General features: G+C 41.4%; 2 protein-coding genes across 2 annotated transcripts in view; one reads left to right on the top strand and one right to left on the bottom strand.

Annotated features, from left to right (window-relative positions):
* The window catches only part of KIAA1217 (KIAA1217 ortholog), a 267905-nt gene that overhangs the window by 79303 nt on the left and 168367 nt on the right, over window positions 1-20235 (bottom strand). The window contains 2 exon segments of the mRNA XM_039877568.1: window positions 14131-14224; window positions 18026-18224. Coding sequence (XP_039733502.1) covers window positions 14131-14224; window positions 18026-18224 — 293 coding nt within the window.
* Window positions 6463-12698, top strand: LOC120614594 (60S ribosomal protein L36-like). The gene is made up of 3 exons (XM_039877368.1): window positions 6463-6478; window positions 9810-10174; window positions 12687-12698. The coding sequence occupies exons 1-3, from the start codon at window positions 6463-6465 to the stop codon at window positions 12696-12698; spliced, it is 393 nt and encodes a 130-aa protein (XP_039733302.1).

Here is a 20235-nt window from a genome sequence, read left to right as displayed (position 1 = left end):
ATCTGACTCATTTTTATGCTCTAGTCACAAAGTGAGACTGAATAGAAACTTATTAGCATTTCACTAAATTTCTTCAGATCATTGTTACAAATAATAAAAATACAGACACATTTTAAAACAACATATTTCAGTCTTAAAATGGTCAGATTAACATAATTATAGCCTTGGGTTGCCAACAGTGGCACATTTCTCATTTTCATGAGAATGCAGAGGTTCTCCCAGATTGCAAGCTAATAGGCTCCTTGGTCTAAATATATACAGTAAAATCTGCAGCAAATTTCTGAAGCATTAAGATCTGAACCCTGGAGATATCTAGTGAGTAATTGGCGCTGGAGTGGAGCACATTTTTTTTTTTTTTTTTTTTGCCGTTACACAGCTGCTAGGAAATACATATTTTTAGATTTGCTCTTACAGGCAAGCAAAAATGGTATCCACTTTGTGGATATGTATCTAGTATGTTCCCTCAATCCTTACGGCAGTGGGTCAACCATCTACAGAATATGCTGTTCGGTCGCCTTCCTCCTTGGAAGTGAGTACAAAGAATGACACTAGATGCTCATCCTAGACGAAGCCATCAGAGCCTGACTGGGACACCTAACACTTCCGAGGCATGTTTCAGAAAAAAACACGCACTGGAGTTGAAGCCTGTAGGTCAGGTCCCTGCTAATTCTAAGTTACCTCATCATTGACACTGTGACGACTTCTTACTATTGTTTAGGGGGTTCCCCCCCAACTTTGGCAGTTCTTCCTACGATATCAAGGGCAAATGAAAAGAAACGGGTTCAAAGAATTAAATCAGAGCAAGGGAAAGCATGACCTTTGATTTCATAGGAAAAGAGAAAAATAAAAGGAAAGAAATCAAGTACATGTGTCCATCAGCCAACTGAGTACAACATATTTTCTGTATTTCAGAAATATGGAGTGAGTTAGTGCTGCCTGAACAATGAGAAGAGAAGGCGTCCTCTGGCTGGAATGACATGCTGGGTATTCACACCTTTCATGTGAAAAGGACTTAAATAAATCTGCACAAAAATGACTGAGTGAACAGCTAGCTCTTCTTTTGTGCCAAATAACAAGATGCCGAGGGGCTTGAGAATGCTTAGGCAGGAATTCGGTTTGATTTTGACATCAAAATGGTGAATTTTTTCAACTATATGATCTTTAATGACATTTTACTCTGTCGCTCCCATGAACATTCAACTCGGTCTTTGTCTTAAAGCCTTGGTTTCTACACTTCTCTCAATAACAAGATAGTGTCACCATGTCAATCATGATCTCGCACCAAATGCACTATGAGTCATTTAATGCTTTTCTTTAAGTCCATTTTAAATGGACTTTTTTTTATTTAGTTGTGACAGAGCAATAATATTTCATTCACTCTCAAGTTCTTTGCCCTACTTATCTTTCCAATAGTCATTAAAACAACATTATAAAATTATTAAAATCACTGGCTCCAAGTGAAAAACAGCTTTTAAAGTAGCGTGAGCAGTAATACATTAAAGTTTCAGATGGAATTACTATAGGAGCTTTTTGCCTTAGCAAAGAGGCTGAATTCTGAATATAACGCACTAACACTATAAAACTCTTTTAAGCTGATATTGTTTTATTCGAAGTATCTCATAATTTGAATCAGCTGCTGTTTTTCAGTTCACTTGATGGCTTGTTCGCCTCCAATAATATATTGGATAATCTAAATCTGGTTAGTTCAAAATCCATTTATTTTTGGTTTAGGCCCACGCATTTCTAATTAATGAGCTCTGGCCACACAGTAGCATTGTACTGCTATCTGGACAGTACGTGAGACTTGGCTTCGCTCAGCTACAACAATGGATGGCTAAGAGAAGTCAAATATATAGTGTTTGCCTAAATCAATAAAGAAAACAAACCCCCTGAGACCCAGGGAGTGAGAACAGAAGCCGGGGATCACTGGAGAGGGACAAAAGGCTGGTGTGAGGGGCCTGGTGGCCTGGGCTCCAGCCCTATTTTTGTCACTTCCTTATTTTGTGGTCTTAATCAAGTCGCACCAACCATGGAAGGCTTCTTGAGTCAGAACTGATGAGGGAGAGGGTTATAAGAGACGGTACGGAAGACCTTTTTCTCACCTCTAAAACCCTATGATTCCAAATAAGCCAGGGCTGTTTCTTGAGGGAGTGACACAAGTCAAGTCGCAAATCTACAGTGGCCAGCGCGCGTTCCTCAGGAGCAGACAGCGTGTCGCTCCTGCAAATCACACACAAGCAAAGGGATCACTGATGCCTTGGGAAAAAGGCTTACTACCAGGCAAGATGTATCTTCAAAACATTTTTTTTTCCCCTTTAAAAATAAACATGTACTTTCTCCATAAATTTATATACAGGTAACCCATGCTTTTACCTGAGAACTTTTAGAAAAAGCGTGAAGAAAAGAATGGTCACCTAGAAGCTCTCTACAGGGTAGGATCTTGGACCCGAGGGAGCCCGGGCTGATGTAACAGGAAACAAGCTCCTGGAATCTGAGCTGCCCTGACTGGGGACCCACAGAGGAGACGAAAGCAAAACTCCTGGAAGAAAATATGCAGGTGCAGGGGATACGACCTGAAAACACCAGGACATAGGCTCCCAGTCACAGGCAATTTCTGCGAACATCTCTATTTAAAAGAGCCAAGAAAAGGGATGCGGCTTGGAGATCAGAGGGCAGAGGGCGTGGCATAAACCTCTCCTGAACACTCTAGCAGGACACAGAGCTCGCGGGGCTGGAAGCACTTGCCTTGATCCTGGAGCTGCCCAAGTGCAATGCCGTGATGAGCGGCTGCATCCCCTGTGGATGCTGCAGGCAGTCATTACTTCACATCACAAGTCACCAGGACATGTTTGCGGCTGAGTGAATGTCTCGGTTTTCAGGAGTGGGTGAGGAGAGCAACAGTGCCTGCTTCTAAGGTGGCTCAGCTACCAGCTACCTACCCTGGCTTCAAAACGCTCCACCTTCAAGGGTTTTTTTTTTCTTTTTTAAACATTCTTCCTGTCCGCCTGCTTTTAGAAGCCTAAAAGGCCAGCAGGCAGGCACATGCAGGCAGTCTCCATTCAAAGGGACTTTCTCACTTCCCAGTCAAGCTCACACATAAGCTTCCTGCCCTATCCCATGAAAACAATTTTTATTGGTGACACAACACATGAAGCAAAGAAGAAAGCGGTAAAGAGAAAAAAGTCATTTATCCACAGCGTTCTTTGCTATTTCCACTATCTAATGTTTAGTTTTCATTTCACTCTGAGTAAGTTGTAACCAGATCCCTGAATAAAAACCAGTCTGATACTAGGTTTTAGACGCTACAGATATATAAAATAAGAAAAAATCCAAAATTGTTCAAAATAATTTATCTGGAAGACAAATAAACATTATGTATTTGTAATGATTACTTTCCAGATAAATTATCTGTATCTGACTTCAGGCTTGGCTGTGCAGTGTAGGATTTTAAAACAAGGACTGTCAGCTGGGTTTGAATCCCAGCTGTGCTACTTATTAGTGTGTGATCTTGTTACTTAATCCCTCTCGGTCACAGTTTTCCAAACTTAAGATGGTTATGACAGTAACCTCCGCCATAGGGTTATTATGACACCAAAATGAAATAATATATATTATTTAGACCACACTGGATAACAACTGCTTATGCGTATTTGCTCCTCTGGGATAAAGACATCCACAGAGTAGTTATGGATAAGCAGATCCATGCACACATTAACCTTTAAAAGGAAACAGACCGATTTACTAGACCATTGCTCTTATTAATCTCTTTTAGAAAAAAAATGCAAAATATTGTGACTGAACTAGCGCAAGAATAAGACAGAACAGTTAACTCAAGTAAATATAATTTCTGCCAGACATTTTTCCAGGCAATCATTAAACTTGATAGACTAGAATTATATGTTATGTAAAACCGTAGAAGTTTTTAGTGTTATTCATAAAGCCTAAATTGATATTTCTTTTAAAAAATGTCCAAATCAAGATAAAAGAGCTGTTTTTATTTTAAAATTTCAACTGTTTTTTCACAATGAATAAAAAGCAAATAATTTTGCCTGGAATGTAGAAGAACACACAGTAGTCTCCCCATTTGTACCACACCTTCAAATTCTCTACATTTGCCTCAGAAACTAAATGCAAGTCAATACCTTTATGAAAACACTGAGAATTGTCCTAAAATACATAAATCAATGAGATCCATACTAACAAACAATGTTGACACTTTAAATCCTTTTCTAAGCTATAAGGTTAAACAGAAACTAGATCACAAGATTTATAGATTTAGAGCCAGCCCAATGTAATTTAAATGGAATTTTAAAAACATACACCAATAACAAAGAAGTGTGCTTCTAAGCAGTGTGTATGAAGTTAAAATAAAACCTAGACTTTTAATTCCTCATTGAATCCAAACTTGCATACAGAAGACCTGACTCAATTCAATGTAAATGTGCCCCAGCATGACAAAAGAATTCTGAAAATTGTATTTTGTTATAAAGGCACAGTTCTTACCTTACATTTTCCGTGAAACTTTCTCTTCTAGAAGAAACTTTCTAGACTTGCAGAGACCTTGAAACCGTCCATCTCTCAAATGCTTCCAGCTCTGCCTGTCTTTATGGTGACTGAATGCAAGGCTTGGAGTTTGTTTTTTTTTTTTTTTTTTTTACAGAAGGAAGCTTTTAGTCAAAATATGTGGTTTAAAGGAGCAGTATCCACCCTTGTTAAAACTATTTCACGGACATTCAGAGGTTTTGTTTCTACCCTATGAAAGTTAAATCTGAGTAGGAAGGCATTTTTCCTGTCCCGGAAATCGACATAACTAAAACCAATGCTGAGCTAACGAGAAATGTTTCTTCCATGTGTTCCGTCTGGCAGAAACTGCAAGCCATATCAAGGAAACACGTGATGTTTATAAATACAATATGGCTCATGTTGTCATAACCTCTCAATGACAAAAAGGAAAAAAAAAAAAAGTGCAAGGAATAGCAAGCAGCCACACAGCAGGAAAGATGAGATTTGTATCACTTGGAAGCTGCATATCAGATATGCAGATATTACCCTTTCTTGCTTCTTAAAAATAAAGTATTAAGTGGAAGCAGTGAGGGAGGAAGAAAATACCTACCTTGCTCTGGGTTGCCACTGTATCGAAATGCATTTGCCTGGCTAAATCATTTCAATAAGAGTAATTCTTTACCATTTCCAATAGAAATGTCTTTTTGCCTATCAGAAAGGCATGACAGGAAAGGGACATAATTACATACATCGCGCATAAGTGAGTTCCAGTGTTCACTCAAGCAAATCACAGAATGAAGGCAAGGATTTCGCACAGCCTGGAACCGATGTGAAAATTATAGCTGTCTGTATCATTATTAATTATTGACTTTCTGATCTTCCACTAGACTGTAAGATCTGTGAGGGCAGGTACCATACTCGGTCACTATTACAGTTGATTCCTGAACATGGTGGAGGTGGGGGCTCTGACCCCCCCACACACAGTCAAAAACCCGTGTTAAACTTTTGACTCCCCCAAAACTTAACTACTAATAGCCTACTGTTGACTGGTAGCCTTACTGATAACATAGTCAATTAACACATTTTTTGTATGTTATATATATTATGAACTGTATTCATACAATAAAGTAAACTAGAGAAAAGAAAATGTTAAGAAAGTTAAGGAGAAAATACATTTATAGTACTGTACGTATATATTTTAAAAATCCACATATAAGTGGACCCACGCAGTTCAAACCCGTGTCGTTCGTAGGTCAACAGGATATCTTCAGAATCTTGCACGAGACTCTGAACCAGAGAAGCAACTCGATGCTTAATAGTTGGGTGAGTGAACCAATGAAACTTCACAATAGAGGGGTTAGATTAACTGCTCTAAAATCATCGCTCCTACTTTATGAGTTTGCGAATATTTGTAACACTAACTACCAATTTAATCGAAAAGCAAGATTTGTCCTACTGAGTCATAAATACAGTAAAACAAGCCCTGTCTTATTTAATCTGCTATCCGGAGATTAGCTTACTTTCTACCACAGGTGAATTGAATTCCCGAAAATAAAGTGCAGATATGTGTGCACCTCTCACAATCATTTATTTTAATTTGACAAATCTGTTATTCTCATCTTAAACTTTAGGGCTATTCACTGCTCTAAAAGTATATCGATAGGGAATTTTGTTAAGACGGATTGGCACTCTAATTCCTCATTTCGGTCAGGAACTAGTCCTGGAATAAACTAGAACTTCAGACGTTTCCATTTATAAATCACTTTACTGATCTTAGTAGAGAAGGCATTAACTGAAAATGTGCAATAGAGAAAGTGCTGAAGTGAGCTCCTTTTTCATCCAGATATTTAATGAGAATTTTCTCAGAGCGGGACACCGTACAAGGGAAACGCAGGGACTTTGCTCCTAAGAAGCTTCGACTTTAAAAAAGAACTTAAGATGTGTGCATAAGTAACTGTGATGCAGGCAGGACCAGGTGAGTGTGCTGGGAGAGGCAAGTAGACAGGTGAGGTTCTGTGGAAGTCAGAGAAGGCACAGTGGTGTGGGAGGCTTAGAGAAGAGAGGAATCGGGGAGATGAGATGAAAATAGTGGCTTTTGAGTTAGGTCTGCGAAGGGGGCGGCATGTGGACACCGCTGGGACAGTCGTGTGGGGAAGGAGAGTAGTGACCGCCGGAGTCAGAAGGCCAGTTACAAGATTCTGGTTCTGTCTGGCTCTGAATCCAGCTCCACTTCTGACAAGCTGTGTAGCTCCGAGCAAGTTCCCTAACCTCCCTGATTCTGAGCTTCCACGTCGGAAACAGGGAGATAATAAGAATTCCTCTCACATTGGGTTGTTTCGAAAATCGAAAGAGCAAAATGTTCATTTTTCCAAATGTTTGGCACGGTACCTGGCACAGAGTAAGCAGATCGTGAGTGTTCTAACAGTACCGTCATTACGTGGGTGAGGGGAATAGTGTGGCGGCTGGGTCAAGAAGGACCTTGAACGAATGAAAGAAAACTAGCTAGGAGTGTTTTTGAAAACTTCCATTTCTATGAGATTCTCTTCTCTTCCATTCCTGTAGGGTTATTTCATTCACCATCCCCTCCCCACCAACGTCCCCAATCCTTCTCAACCAGAACACTTCTCTGTGGAAAGAGAGCTCTATGGCATCGCCGCTCCATATATACATACTAAATGAGCACGTAATTCTTTTGCTTTCCTTTCTTTTTTTTTCCTTGTGGGATATCTTTTTAATCTAGTCAGAAGAGAAGAGAAGAGAATGCATGAAGTCAAATATAAAAGATGCCATGAAGTAGACACATCATAGGATTAAGTAAAACAAATATTTTAAAAGGCTATTCCGTGTGTTCTAAAATCTTACTAGGAGCATCTTTTCAAAAGTTGCGAAGCTTAAATGGAACTATCAAGAAAAAGAGGCTACAGGGTTAATCCAAGGGTCAGAAGGAACTGGGCTTGAATCAAATGTCCAACATTCACCAGGTGTGTGGGCCTTGGAACGACTCGACTTCACTGGCCTCAACTGTGTCATCTGTGAAATGGAGTCAGCGTACCTATTTTGCAGTTGTTGACTAATTTAGATAATATCTAAAGTGTTTAACACATTGTAGACTACTACTATGAAGACACAAAAAGGTTTATTAGTCTACATCCAAAAAAAACAATGGTATACAATGACTATTCTGATTCCAGAAAGAAATTAATAGAGTTCGCATGAATTATTACAATTTTGCCAGCCCCCCTCCGAAAAAAGTCAAAGTAAAATGTATGACAAAAAGATAAAAGTAGAAAAGTAAAAAGAGAGGCCAGGAACAAAGCCAACACACAAAATACATGCTGCAAAATGCCTGTATGCTTGCTGTGGGTGGGCCACAAATTTAATTCTAAGCTTTAGAGTAGCGACACAAAGAGGGAAAATGATCACTTACAAGATTCAGAGTGTCCATATGACAAAAATAAACCAGGAGAAACACGACTATTTCTGGTGATGAGCACAGAGAGATATTTTTACAGTGGGTTCTCATTAATGACAGAAAATGAATAATACAGGCATTTGTAGCACTATCATTATAATACTCAGCGCATGTGTTTAACAAGTGTTTACACTCACAGTGGGTAAGACACTGGCTTTCGGAGGGATACAAAGACAAACATGAGACTGTTTGTGCCTTTGGAGAACTTACAGTCTCATGGATGAGATGAACATGCATCTAAATGATTATAACACCAAGAGAATGTGCAGAACGTCCCCCAAAAGGGACAGATTAATTCTGACAGAGCATTAGGGAAAATTTCATGGAGCAGATAGTCTTTTATCTGGCCTCTCAAAGCAAGTGTTTCTTTTTTACATCTTATTATAGAAAATGTCAACCATAAAAAAAAAGTAGGGAAAATAATATAACAAACTTTCCATCATCCAGCTTTGACATTTTTCAACGTATTACCAATTTTGTTTCATCTATTTCTACTTTTTTGGTTTGCTCTGCTGGAGTATTTTAAGGCAAATCCCATTAATCGTGCTGTTTAGCCTGTAAATACTTTAGTATGTCTCATTTTTGTAAACACAACCACCAAGCCATCATTATACCCAACAGAATTACCGGTTATCCCTTAATATCATCTGATTCCTAACACATGTTCAAATTTCCCGAACAGTTTCAAAGATGTCTTTTATAGTTGGTTTGTTCTAATCAGTATTCAAGCATAGTGCACACATGGCATTTGGTTGTTACAGTATAGAAGAGACCTAGAAACCTAATAGTGTCCCCTCCCATCCTTTTCATCATGCCCCCAATTTATCGATGGAATTGGGCAACTGTCCCGTAGCATGTTAGATGGGTGGGATTTTTAAAAGCAGATACATGGGGCAGGAGCGGGCATACCAGGTACTCGGAGTAAGAGCTGTGAGGCAGCTCTGCTTGGGTGTCGGGGTGGAGATGATACCGACCATCAGGCTGGGCTATTCTTTGCACAATGGGAAGCTGGACTTAGGGAGATGACTTGGGAAGCAGTTGTTAGACGGGAATGAGAAGAGTTGGGGAGACTGGTTAAAGGCTATTGCATAAGTGACCAAGAGAAAAATAATGAATGCTGTAACTACAGCAGTAGCGTAGTGTTGTTAAGAGCCTGGGATCCGGAGCTCAGCTGCCTGGGTTCAGATTTCAGCTCTGCCACACTCTAGCTGTGTGGCTTTGAGCAAATTTCTTAACATACGTAACCAGCTGTTTCCTGAGCTATAAATATGAAGGCTTATACCAATATTTGCCTCAAAGTCTTGTCTTGGGGAGTAAATGAAATTACCCAGAAAAGTGGTTAGTAAATGCTTTAAAAGGTTAGCTATTATAGGAGTGGTCGCGTAGGCAATGGCAGAAGGGTCACCGGTAGGAGGCCTTGCACAGCGGAAGGGCTCTGGGGACTGGTGGCGTGTGCTGAGGAACAGGAGTTAGGCAACTGAAGAATCATCGATCATCCAACTTTTAAGTCTCTTCTCCCTATCCCTCAATGCACACACACACGCGTTCACGCATACGCACACCATCACAATCGCTCTACCACTCCCGAAGAGAGAAAAACATGGATGGAGAAAAAAGGCTTAGAAGAAAAAAAATGATTAGGATTATTCTTCAGCAGGATATACTGGAAATATTGGGACAGCTGCTTGAAAGTTGAATGTTTGGGTCTTGAACTTGAGAAAGAGTGGAGCTGGGGATACAGTGTTGAGGGTCATCCCCACTGGTATAATGATTAAAGCAACAGTAAGATGAAAATTCCGAGTGAGCTTCCGCCGTGGCAGCCATTGAGGAGCAGCCTACCCGGTGGCGTGCGCCTCAACAAGGGGTCACAAGGTGACCAAGAAAGTGAGCAAACCAAGGCATAGCCGCCACCGCAGGGGCCTCACTGAGCACACGAAGTTCGTGTGGGACATGATCCGGGAGGTGTGCGGCTTTGCCCCCTACGAGCGGTGCGCCATGGAGCTGCTCAAGGTCTCCAAGGACAAGCGGGCCCTGATGTTCATCAAGAAAAGGGTGTGGACACACATCCACACCAAGAGGAAGCAGGAGGAGCTGAGCAATGTCCTTGCGGCCGTGAAGAAGGCAGCAGCCAAGAAGGACTGGCCCCCTGCCCGCCCTCCATCCCATAAAGCCTTTTCAGAAAGGGGCTCCTGTGCTGGCGTAGGGGGGAGATCACATCTGGCTTATTATCTACTTGAGACCCCTTCCTGGGGCACAGTGGGGAGCACAGAAGGAAGCAACAGACAGTACTGGAAATATTATTTAATCATAATTAAACAGTTCATATGCACCAAAAAAAAAAAAAAAAAAATACAAGGGAAAAGATGCATATTTTTTTTAAAAAAAGCAAATTAAAAAACACACAAACCGATGAAGCCTGCCTGAACACACGGAAGACCATTCAGAGGGCAAGAGGAAGAAGAGTAAGTGAATAAAAGAGGCCGAGGTGGTCTGAACGTAGGCAAAGAATTTAGAAATGGCAGAGTAATGGAAACCAAGATTTCTAATCAGACTGACTACTCATTGGTGTCAAACTCAGAGCTCAAGTAGGAGAGAGAGATTTGGGAGGGCAGCGGCTGACCCGGGCATTAGGAAGTAATTTACGATGCAGGGACAATTCTGAGGAGTATGCTCTAAGTGGAAACCTGGAAGCTGCCTACATACAGGTAAAAATTAAAGAAATACAAGAGGGAGAGAACTGAAAGATGAAAGCAGAGAATCTCGAGAAGTAACCTCAAAACATATAAGAAGGTAGAAAAGCCCGAAAACTGTGAAAAAGCCACTAGGTTTGGTGAACAGGAAGTGGTGGTACTCTGAGAGCCACCAAACAGAATGGCTCATTTTTAAGTTGTACATTTGTGAATTACAAACCCGTGAATACATATATCATTTTTTGCGAAAGAGCCTATTCCACGTGGTGAGCTCAAACCCTTGAGAACTGAATTATCAAAACCACTACTGAATGGAACAAAGGTCAGGTGATGGAAAAAATCAGGACATGGGTATGCTTGATTCTAGCAGTGAACCACAAGTCTCATTAGATAGGGTGGCCTCAAAAATGCTCAGCTAGATGCTCAATAAAAAACTAGACACGTTTTCCCCACCAAGCATCTATTCCGCTGGTGCCCACAACCTCGGAGTTAATACTCGCTTCCTGAGGAACACCGTTCCCATCAAAACACGGCTCAGGAGAACAGACTGTTTTACACCCAGAGTCTTACATTTTCTTTTCTTTCACGGGTAAGATATTAAATTTACTATTTAAAGGAAGGTTTCAGAGGCCACTGCAAAGATCCGAACTTGCCGTCGTTGCGTCTCTGCTTGATCTGACCGTTTACCATGATGGCCACGTGTGTTGGTAATGGGTGGCAGCTGGGGGTCTGTCCCCGGCTGCGGCTGGAGGCCGGGGAGGGGAGGTGGATGACGTCAGTCGCCGGGCTGCGTAACTGACGCACGCGAACAGTTGCCATCAAATTCCTCTACAGCCACGCGCACATTGCAAACATACGGGAAGAAGCAGCTCCCAAAACCCACCGTGCAGCTGGGTGTAGTCTACGATTCATCCCTGCTCTATTCTCTATTTCTGTTCTTTGCCACGAGCAGTGGGGTTATGCAGCTGCTTTCCAGACAGGGCTCAACAAAGCTTTCTTTCCTTTAATGCCAAGGCAGCTACATTCAACCGGGCAGGAGAGAGAATTCCAACCTCCAGAGCCAAAAGGTGAGGCTGAAGGAATTCCATGGCTTTTAACTTCTGGAATCTGTGATGGCGCCAAGTTACAAACTGCAGGCACGATCACACCTAGTTGATTTTCAGACTGCGTTCCATTTCTCACTTCTAAGTCGTCTTCACTGAAACCTAAAAGCTTTTCTGTGGGTTGGATGGTAAACATTTGTCATCTGGGGACATAAGTTGATTTTCTCACACTCGAAAAACTGCTGTCTGAAGTAGGCTGTGGGCCACTCAGAAATTGATCGCTACAGTCTCATCTAAAGGTACAAACAGAACAGCTTTACTGAAACCCAAAGCAAAAGTTCTGAATTCTAATAGGCTTTGTCCATATGGTTAATATTTGATTCTCTCCGTGCTCACTGCTGGTCCTTTACGTAGGTACCACATCTGCTTAAGAGTTAAAACAGGTGTCCTCCCCAGCCATAAACAAGATTTTCAGAGGCGATTCTGGGACCCCTGTGTGGGCTCTGTGTAATAGAAACAGAGCGCTGAGCACCACTGAAACTTCAGTTCAAAGGCTAGATGTATCAAACATAAAGATTTCCAAGGGTGCAGACTCTTAAGAACATCAGTGAGAAAGAGAATAACAAAGTAATAAGAGGCAAAGGGTTCTATAACATTCAGTCCCCGCTTCGTGATTAGTGTGACTTGATCTGTCTTCACATGGTGCTGGTTTACATTTAGAGTGTAACTGGCTAAGAATAAACCTCAAAATCCTAGATTGTCTAAAGTAGCAATGCAGCCTTCACTTCAAATCACACATCATTTCTGACATAAAAAAGCAGCAGTTGAGTGCGTGAGAGGACTTTTCCTCCAGAAGTGTCGGCTCTGATCTCACAATGTCATCACTCAAATTCCAGGCCAGAATTACATAGAAATCCTCCCAGCACCTTCTGGACCTCCTGGCCTCTTGGTCCTAAACTCATATACCCTGTGTGGCAGACAGATCAATGATGCCCATATCCTAAACTCTGGAACCCATGACTACATGAGAGAAGGGGAATAAGGCTGCTAACCAACTGACCGTAAAAGAAGGAGGCTCTTTTAGTTTAGACTCTTGTAGTTTCGTGTGGGCCCAACGTATCTACAACCGCCCTTCACAGCGGAGGAGTAAGCAGTGATGGAATCAGGGCCAGAGGGATGCTATTCTGCTGGGTTGAAAGATGGAGGAAGAGGGTTGCAAGCTGAGGAGCGTGTAGCCTCTAGAAGCCGGGAAAAGAGGAAACATCTCTAGAGCATCCAGAAAGGAAAGCCAATGTCCTGATGATGACTCCTTGATTTTAGTCCACCCATGTTGGGCTTCTGATCTCTAGAACTGTAAAATGGCAAATTGGTGTCATTTTAAGCCACTAAGTGTGTAATAATTTGTTACAGCAGCAACAGAAAACTGATACACGCTGTTGGGAAGCGGAGCCGGCTTCATCTCAGTAACTCTGCTTTAACTCTAAGACAGAACCTGGGTTCCTTTGGCAATAAAACCTATTCATTTACTTTTTTCTAGTTAAACTCCGACATCCTGCTAATCCTCAGAAAGGATGCTATAAAATAGCACGGCGTCTTCTAAATTTGTGTGTGTGGGAAGAGGGGTGGGGGTGGAAGGGAGGTACAGCTGGAGAAGCTAATCTTTCTTTTTTTTCTCCCATTTGTCCTGCAGAGGAATGTAGCGCTGTTGTTAGAAACGCAATACTTTTCTAGCAGACCTGCATTAAAGTGATTTTAAAATCTGCCTTTTCAGTTTCCCAGCTCTTTTTTCATCAAAACATCCCTGTGTGCTTTGAATGTTTGGATAATCTTCTGAGATAATCTAAATCTAGAGAATTTTAGCTCTCGAATCACGCAGAGTTTTGTACTATGCTCTCAACATGATTTAGGTAGGATTTGATAATATTTAACACAGCACAATAGCAAACAGTCCTGAATTAGAAGGTGGGTAATTTAATTAGAGTGCTAAGACTTGGAATAGCTGATGTAAGAACATTAATAGATTTATACACAATTGTACATGGTTTTTTTTTTTCATTGTTACTCATATGCCAGTTTTGCTTTAATTAGCAAAAAAAATAGCAAGAGGTATTCTGAGTCAATTAATAGTCCTATGGACCAAGGACCAAGGACTATATAAATCTTATATAAAGATTTTTCAGGATCCCCTCAGAGTGAGGACATAACTAAACTTCATGCTTAGAGGTGAATGAGGATGTGTGAGGCCCCATTTCAATCTCTTTGTCCCAAATAACCAGAAAATCTGATTTCTCTACCAAGGAACAAATAATGAGTCATCAGACACAATGAGTGGTGAGAACCCCCAAATCATCAGGAGCACATGGCAGCAGAAGGGACAGTTTGACTGACCGAGTAAGATTAAAAACAGACCAGGAACACTTACCCTCACGTCTCCGTTCACAGTTTTCGGCGTGTGGTTGAATGCGTGTGCGGGATCCTTGTTGTAGACTTTGAGGAGCGACCTGTCCTGAATGTTCCTAGAATCAAAAACATCGATAACTATGGCAGACGAAAGTAGCCTTACTTTGGCCATTTTCTTTGTTTGCCCATAAGAATTGGGTAAAAGATGGCAGCAGACAATCCAACTGTCGTCCACGGTCAACCAGACAAAAAGTTCTTTTACCACAGAATAGGCAAAAATAAATATGGAGAAGAAAAATGACTTCGGCTTTCCATTTTTTTGTTTGTTTCTCAGGTATTATCTTTCCGTGTGGTTCTCCACCCACAGATAGCGGGCGGCATGAATTTTCTTTCAAGATTCTGAGCAAGGAAAGGTAACACTTTAAGAAACAATAAAGCTCCAATAGCTATAATATGTTCAAAGAGATTTGGTTAATATTTAAATATTTAATTGTTTACTTTACCCGAACACCTGGTTTTCTGCTTATCTCGTGAACGCATACAAATGAAAAGTGCTTTTTATCCCCGCTTCGAACAGTTTCAGCAAGAGAAAGAACATCTATTTGAAGTCCAGGGGAAAAAAAGTACCACAAAGACCAACACTAGTATCTTTACAGTGCCTTTTTTTTCCTTCCATAGTGAGCTTTTAAAAATACTTTTCTGCATACGAGCTGAATCACTGAACGTGCAGGGCATTTAGAAGGAGATAAATTCTTCCTCTCGTCTGTCTGTCTCTCCTCCTGAACCCAGCATTGAGCACCGGGGAGTCAGGCACAGCGCAGCAAAGAACAGACGTCCCGCGTCTTGCTCAATGCCTACGTTAGAATCGTTTAAGAGCATGTGAATGTATACAAAGACCTTCTCCCGCCACTGGCAGCTTCCATCAGCAGACGAGCCAGCACCCAAGGTGCTTTCGGCCCCGTCTACACTTCCAACGCCGGTGCGGTGAGCTCAGGGAAACGTGCTCAGGAAGCCGCATACCTTTCCTCCAGGTGTAGCCGCACGTTTCATGGGCTGATCGCAATCACTGGGATTATTGGGTTATGTTTTTGTTTTAAACGAAGCGGAAGATTCTTGGACTAGTCTTACTTCCCTTCTTTAAATATCCGTCGGTAATCGCTTTGAAGCAATGACTAGCCCAAGCTTGCACGGCTGCTCCGGATGTCAGGTAGCTCATGAGAAGCTGGCTTAGGGGCGAGTGTGCAGGCCTTATTATTTGAAGAGATCACAAAGGGGATAGTTCACACACAGAAGGTAAGAATGTGGGGATTCACTAAAGAAATTTGGTCTGTGGGTTGAGGGAAAAGTCACAGTTACGATGTGAAGAAACTGAAAAGAGTACTTGAGCCACACACACACACACACAAAAACCTTAGTGTGATTCTAAAGGTGTTGAAAATACATGAGGTTGGTTTATGATTAATTTAGAAATATGTTTGTCCAAGATGAACCAAGAGTAAGGGCCCAGATTGCATTTACTACGGCAACATTTATGAACCTGAACTCTCTGTAGCATTTCTCTAAGGAAAACATGGAGAACCTAGAACCATAACTAAATAGCCAAATGTTTAACACATACAGTCTCACTTCAGAAATATTGAAGGGTGTGAAATGAAATTTGTCTCTGGGTTTGGATGAAAGCCACTGTCTTCAGTTAAAAATCTACATGGTACTTTTTGGTGGGGAGGGAAGGCCCTATATAATGGTGATGGTGAGAACTTATTCTCCCATTCAAATAAAATAAATTGGGGCATTTCACGCATCGAAGCAAGGAAATAGAATAAATCTTTGGAAGAGACATACACGTGATTATGTAACATAAACATTATACTCGCCACCAAATAAAAACATTCTCTACTTAAATTTTTTTAGAACCATTTTTATGTGAATCAGAAACACTGAAAAGTAAAATTCTAGATGAATTTATAAATCAGTGACTTCCCACTTAAGTATTTTAAATGAGATTTTTAAAAAATCAGGCTATCAGTAGTTACTGCAGCATAAGTTTAGACAAGATCATCACTTTATATTATGAAGCAAATATAAACATATTATCTGTAAATCCCGATGTTAAAAGTGATTACTTCTGTCAAGCACTGTTTTCATCTATATAACCAAACTGCATTAAAGAAGATCGTCACAGTTTGGAAGTTTGGGGAACCTTTCCTTTGTGTCCTCCCTCCTATTTCTCTGTGACTACTTAAGGACACTCCCAAAGAATGCATAAAGGAGGCAGTAATAATACTTCAAGATCTGGGAAAGGCTCTAGAGTATTGTGACTCATCGTAATATAAAAATTCTTGCATGGGCTACGAGACAGTGGGGTCCAATTATTCGTAATAATCTCATCATCCTTGAGCTCCATAATCGAAAGTGGCTTTGCCTAGTTTCATGCTTATTTATTATTACCTTATCCGTCAATTCCTCTAACTGCAAAATGCAGAAATTCAAGAAGAGTTGTAAAAACACTACATGGGGATTATATTACCGCAAACATACTCTTTAAATATAACATTGATTGCCTCATGTTTATGCTTTGTAAATTCCTTTTTTTGTGTGTGACAGCATGCTTAATAATTCATTTCAAAAAACAAACTTGAATTTTCTAATACCCATGAATATTTAAACACATTTTTTAAAAGCAGGAACGTTGTGCAACAGATGTAGCACCTCTACCTTAGGGCATGTGTCAAATTTTGAAAGCCCTAAATTACTCATATGTGCCTAAATATGTCAAATGTGATCATTGTTAGATATTCGTTTATATTAGGCACTAGAGGCATATTTTTAAAAAGTAGTTTCTACTAATTCCATAATGGAGAAACAGGCCAGCCTGCTATCCCCATAGGGCGAGAGCCCAGAAATTCAAGTTGTGGCCCAGATGAGATGGGGAAGGAATAAAAAATTCTTGACCAAGAATGTGGACAGGAAGGCTTGGGGCTTGGTAATGAACTGGCCGTGCGATCCCAAATAAATCCCTTAACTTTTATGTATGTGACTGTCTGGTTCCATCAAACAGAAAGTTTGGATTCGTCACTAAATAATTTTTTTAAGTTCTAAAATATTTAGAGGCTATACTAGCAACTGCTTGTTGGTGCTGTTTAACTCTTATTTCTTGGGCTGTTTGCCTGAGACAGATCAGACGCTCTATACACAGCCCCACTACGGTGGATAAAGACTCATTTATTTCCATGCCATCTGCAATAGCAAGAGTCCACATAGCCTCACTTGAGAGCACACTCTACTGGGAGCCCCAGAGAAAGCCCACCTGGAAAGTGAGCTCCTTTGGTGAAGGCCAACTGTTTAAGAACAAGTGAAAAGGGAGCCTATTTCTCAGCCTCCTTTCTTGGGGAAATCATGGTGTCCACTGCTTTTATTCTAACTTGCTCATGTAAAGAATGACTCAGTGGGATCATCCCTAAAATGCCCGTAGGCTCTGCCTCTGAGGGGAAGAGCCCATGAGAAGGAGCCGGGAAAGTTCCCGTGGTAAGTGGTGACTTCAGCTTTTAGGATATTGAGCCAGTCTCTATACCTGGGCCTTAGTTTCCACGAGTCTTAGATAAACAGTGGACTGGACGATTTCCTATGTTCTTTTCAGATGCAACATGCAAAGAACTGTGTGGGAAAAATCTCTCCTCATCTTGGTAAACTACACCTGATTAGCGAATAATAGAGTGAACTATAGAAAACCAGATAATGAATTCACACCTGGATGAGAGAGGCCTGCCAGTCAGCGTAATAGCAATGCTTTCTTCACTGGGCCATGGAGAGATCAGGGCTCCGTATAAACAGTGGCAATGTTAAATGCAGCACGGCGGACACACACACGCCAAGCACACACACACACACACACACACACACAGAGCACAATTACTCACCTGACATCATTTAATTCATAATAGACGTTTCTGCTTTCATCTTTGATGTAAATGGCGACACTGGGTGACTCCAGCATTTTCATGGTGAGCTGCTGTGGAAAGGCACTTACGAAGAGAGCACGGATTGTGTCTGCACTTGTGATTTCATTCGGCATCCTGAGCTGCTTGGTTTCATCTCCATACTGGAGATACAGAACCCCTGCAAACAAAACGAACACGGTGATCAGTCACAGACCAAGTCTCACAGGACATGCAGCACGAGGCACGTCGCTCTATCCTACTACACGCGGAGATGTTCAGGACAAGCTTGGAAAGCACGTAACGGGACATGTATGTTTGGAATTTCCAAGAAATGCATTGTCTGGTTATTTCATAAGTATTTTATTCTTTGGAGTCCAGGCAAGTATTAAAAGTGGCTAATTTTCAACTTTTTTTTTGAATCAACAGGACAAGAAGCTAACCTCTGGTAACCTGAAGCAAAAGCCAGCACTTAATTTCCCTGAAAGGTATATTTAGGAATTTTACCCCATAGGGTGATTTTTTCCCCTGCGTCTTTCACTAACAAAAAGCACATTCATTATAGCCATGTGTGAGGTACGTAGTTTAATAAGTCTTTATGGTCCACCCAGAAACATTTTAAGTGGCAATGCTACAATATTTCTGTGGTCTAACACATATTTATTGAATGTTTATATCACATACAACTACCCATAAGAAAAGAACCTGACACCCAATGTCTCAGAAAGAAAGTGACACAAAGCCAGTGACACAAAGGAAAACACAAGCACAGGATCCTAGGATTTCAGAGTTCCAGAGGGCACGTGGCTCCCAACGAACCATGAGGCCTCCAGGAGCCCATGTTCCTGTGGAGTGTCGTTTCTTCCCAGACCAAGTCTGGGCTTTGCCATGTGACTCGCTCAGGCCAATGGGACATTATCAGGTGCGATGCAAAATGGGGGCTTGATAAGTGCTTGCACACTCGTGATTACACTACTGGTGAGCGTGATCGTGGGTTCTCCTTCACAGAACCAAGCTTTTGTGGAGTCCAACCAAGCAACATGGGAAGGCCACATTGAGAAGAATGGAAGCCCTGACTGATGGCTCCCATCAAACACCCATTCTACAGCCAGGACTACTGGCCAGTCGTGAGGGTGAGCCGTCTTTGCAGGGGGTACCTCCAGCCCCAGATGAACTGCCCGGGCTGATGCCACATGGAACAGAAACGACATACCCCCTCTCCAGGCCCTTCCCAAATTGCAGAATCATAAGCAAAAAAATAATTGGTTGTTTTAAGTCACTATGTTTAGGATCATTTGTCATTCAGAAATGGATAATGGAAATGGGGTGTTGACGATCCTGACCTTTGATCTGAATCCTATTTCTGGTGAGAACCTGTTGAGGGGGGACTACTACCACTGAAGTTATCTTTGGCAGGAGAGACTTAAAAGAGAATAAAATATGACTTCTGGTTAAACATGGCAGTTAATGTGACAAATTTATCTCTATCTCTCCCTGAAATCCCATTAAAATGACAACGAAGAATAAAAACGTGTAAATTAAAGAATTAAGGGGATGAGAGAGGACACAATGGCAGACCAAAGAAAGCTGACACCTAGGTCTTCAAGGAGACAGCTCCACATAAAACGTGCACGGCCAGGGACGCTCAGGCAGTGAGGCAGACCCTTTGAAGGCAGGAATGCAGAGTGAGTAGACAGCATGAGGCCTGATAGAACCTTCTGTTTTTTTGGGTTTTTTTGTTTGTTTTTTTTTTAAACGGCACAGCAGCCTACCCACATTTCCCTTACCATCCCACTCAGCTTAGTGACTCCCTGTATCCACAGAAGAAAACTGAAGAGGTTGAGCCAACATACAGGATTCTGTTCACCTGGTATAGGGGAGCATGGGCGAGAGCTCCCCCCTGACAGAATTCTGGCAAAGGGCTGACATCTCAGTCAGGAAACTGGAGGGATCCCTCTAAGAAAGCTGACTGGCCTATGAGAAGAGACCAACAGATTTTAGAGGGTAATTGTTTAGGTTCTGTCTGTCAAGCACGTTGATAAGCAGACTGGCCCTTAGGTAAAAGCGTCCCATTAGTACATCCAAGCATCATTCATACGTTAACAGACCACCCAGGATTAACAGATATTTCTAACATGAGCCTCTAACATGAAAGAAAAGACCAAAATAAACAGAAAACAAACTCAGAAAAG

This window comes from Pteropus medius, unplaced genomic scaffold (genome assembly GCF_902729225.1).
Source record: "Pteropus medius unplaced genomic scaffold, Ma_sr-lr_union100, whole genome shotgun sequence".
NCBI classification, from domain to species: domain Eukaryota; kingdom Metazoa; phylum Chordata; class Mammalia; order Chiroptera; family Pteropodidae; genus Pteropus; species Pteropus medius.
This window is presented reverse-complemented; position numbering and strand designations above follow the sequence as displayed.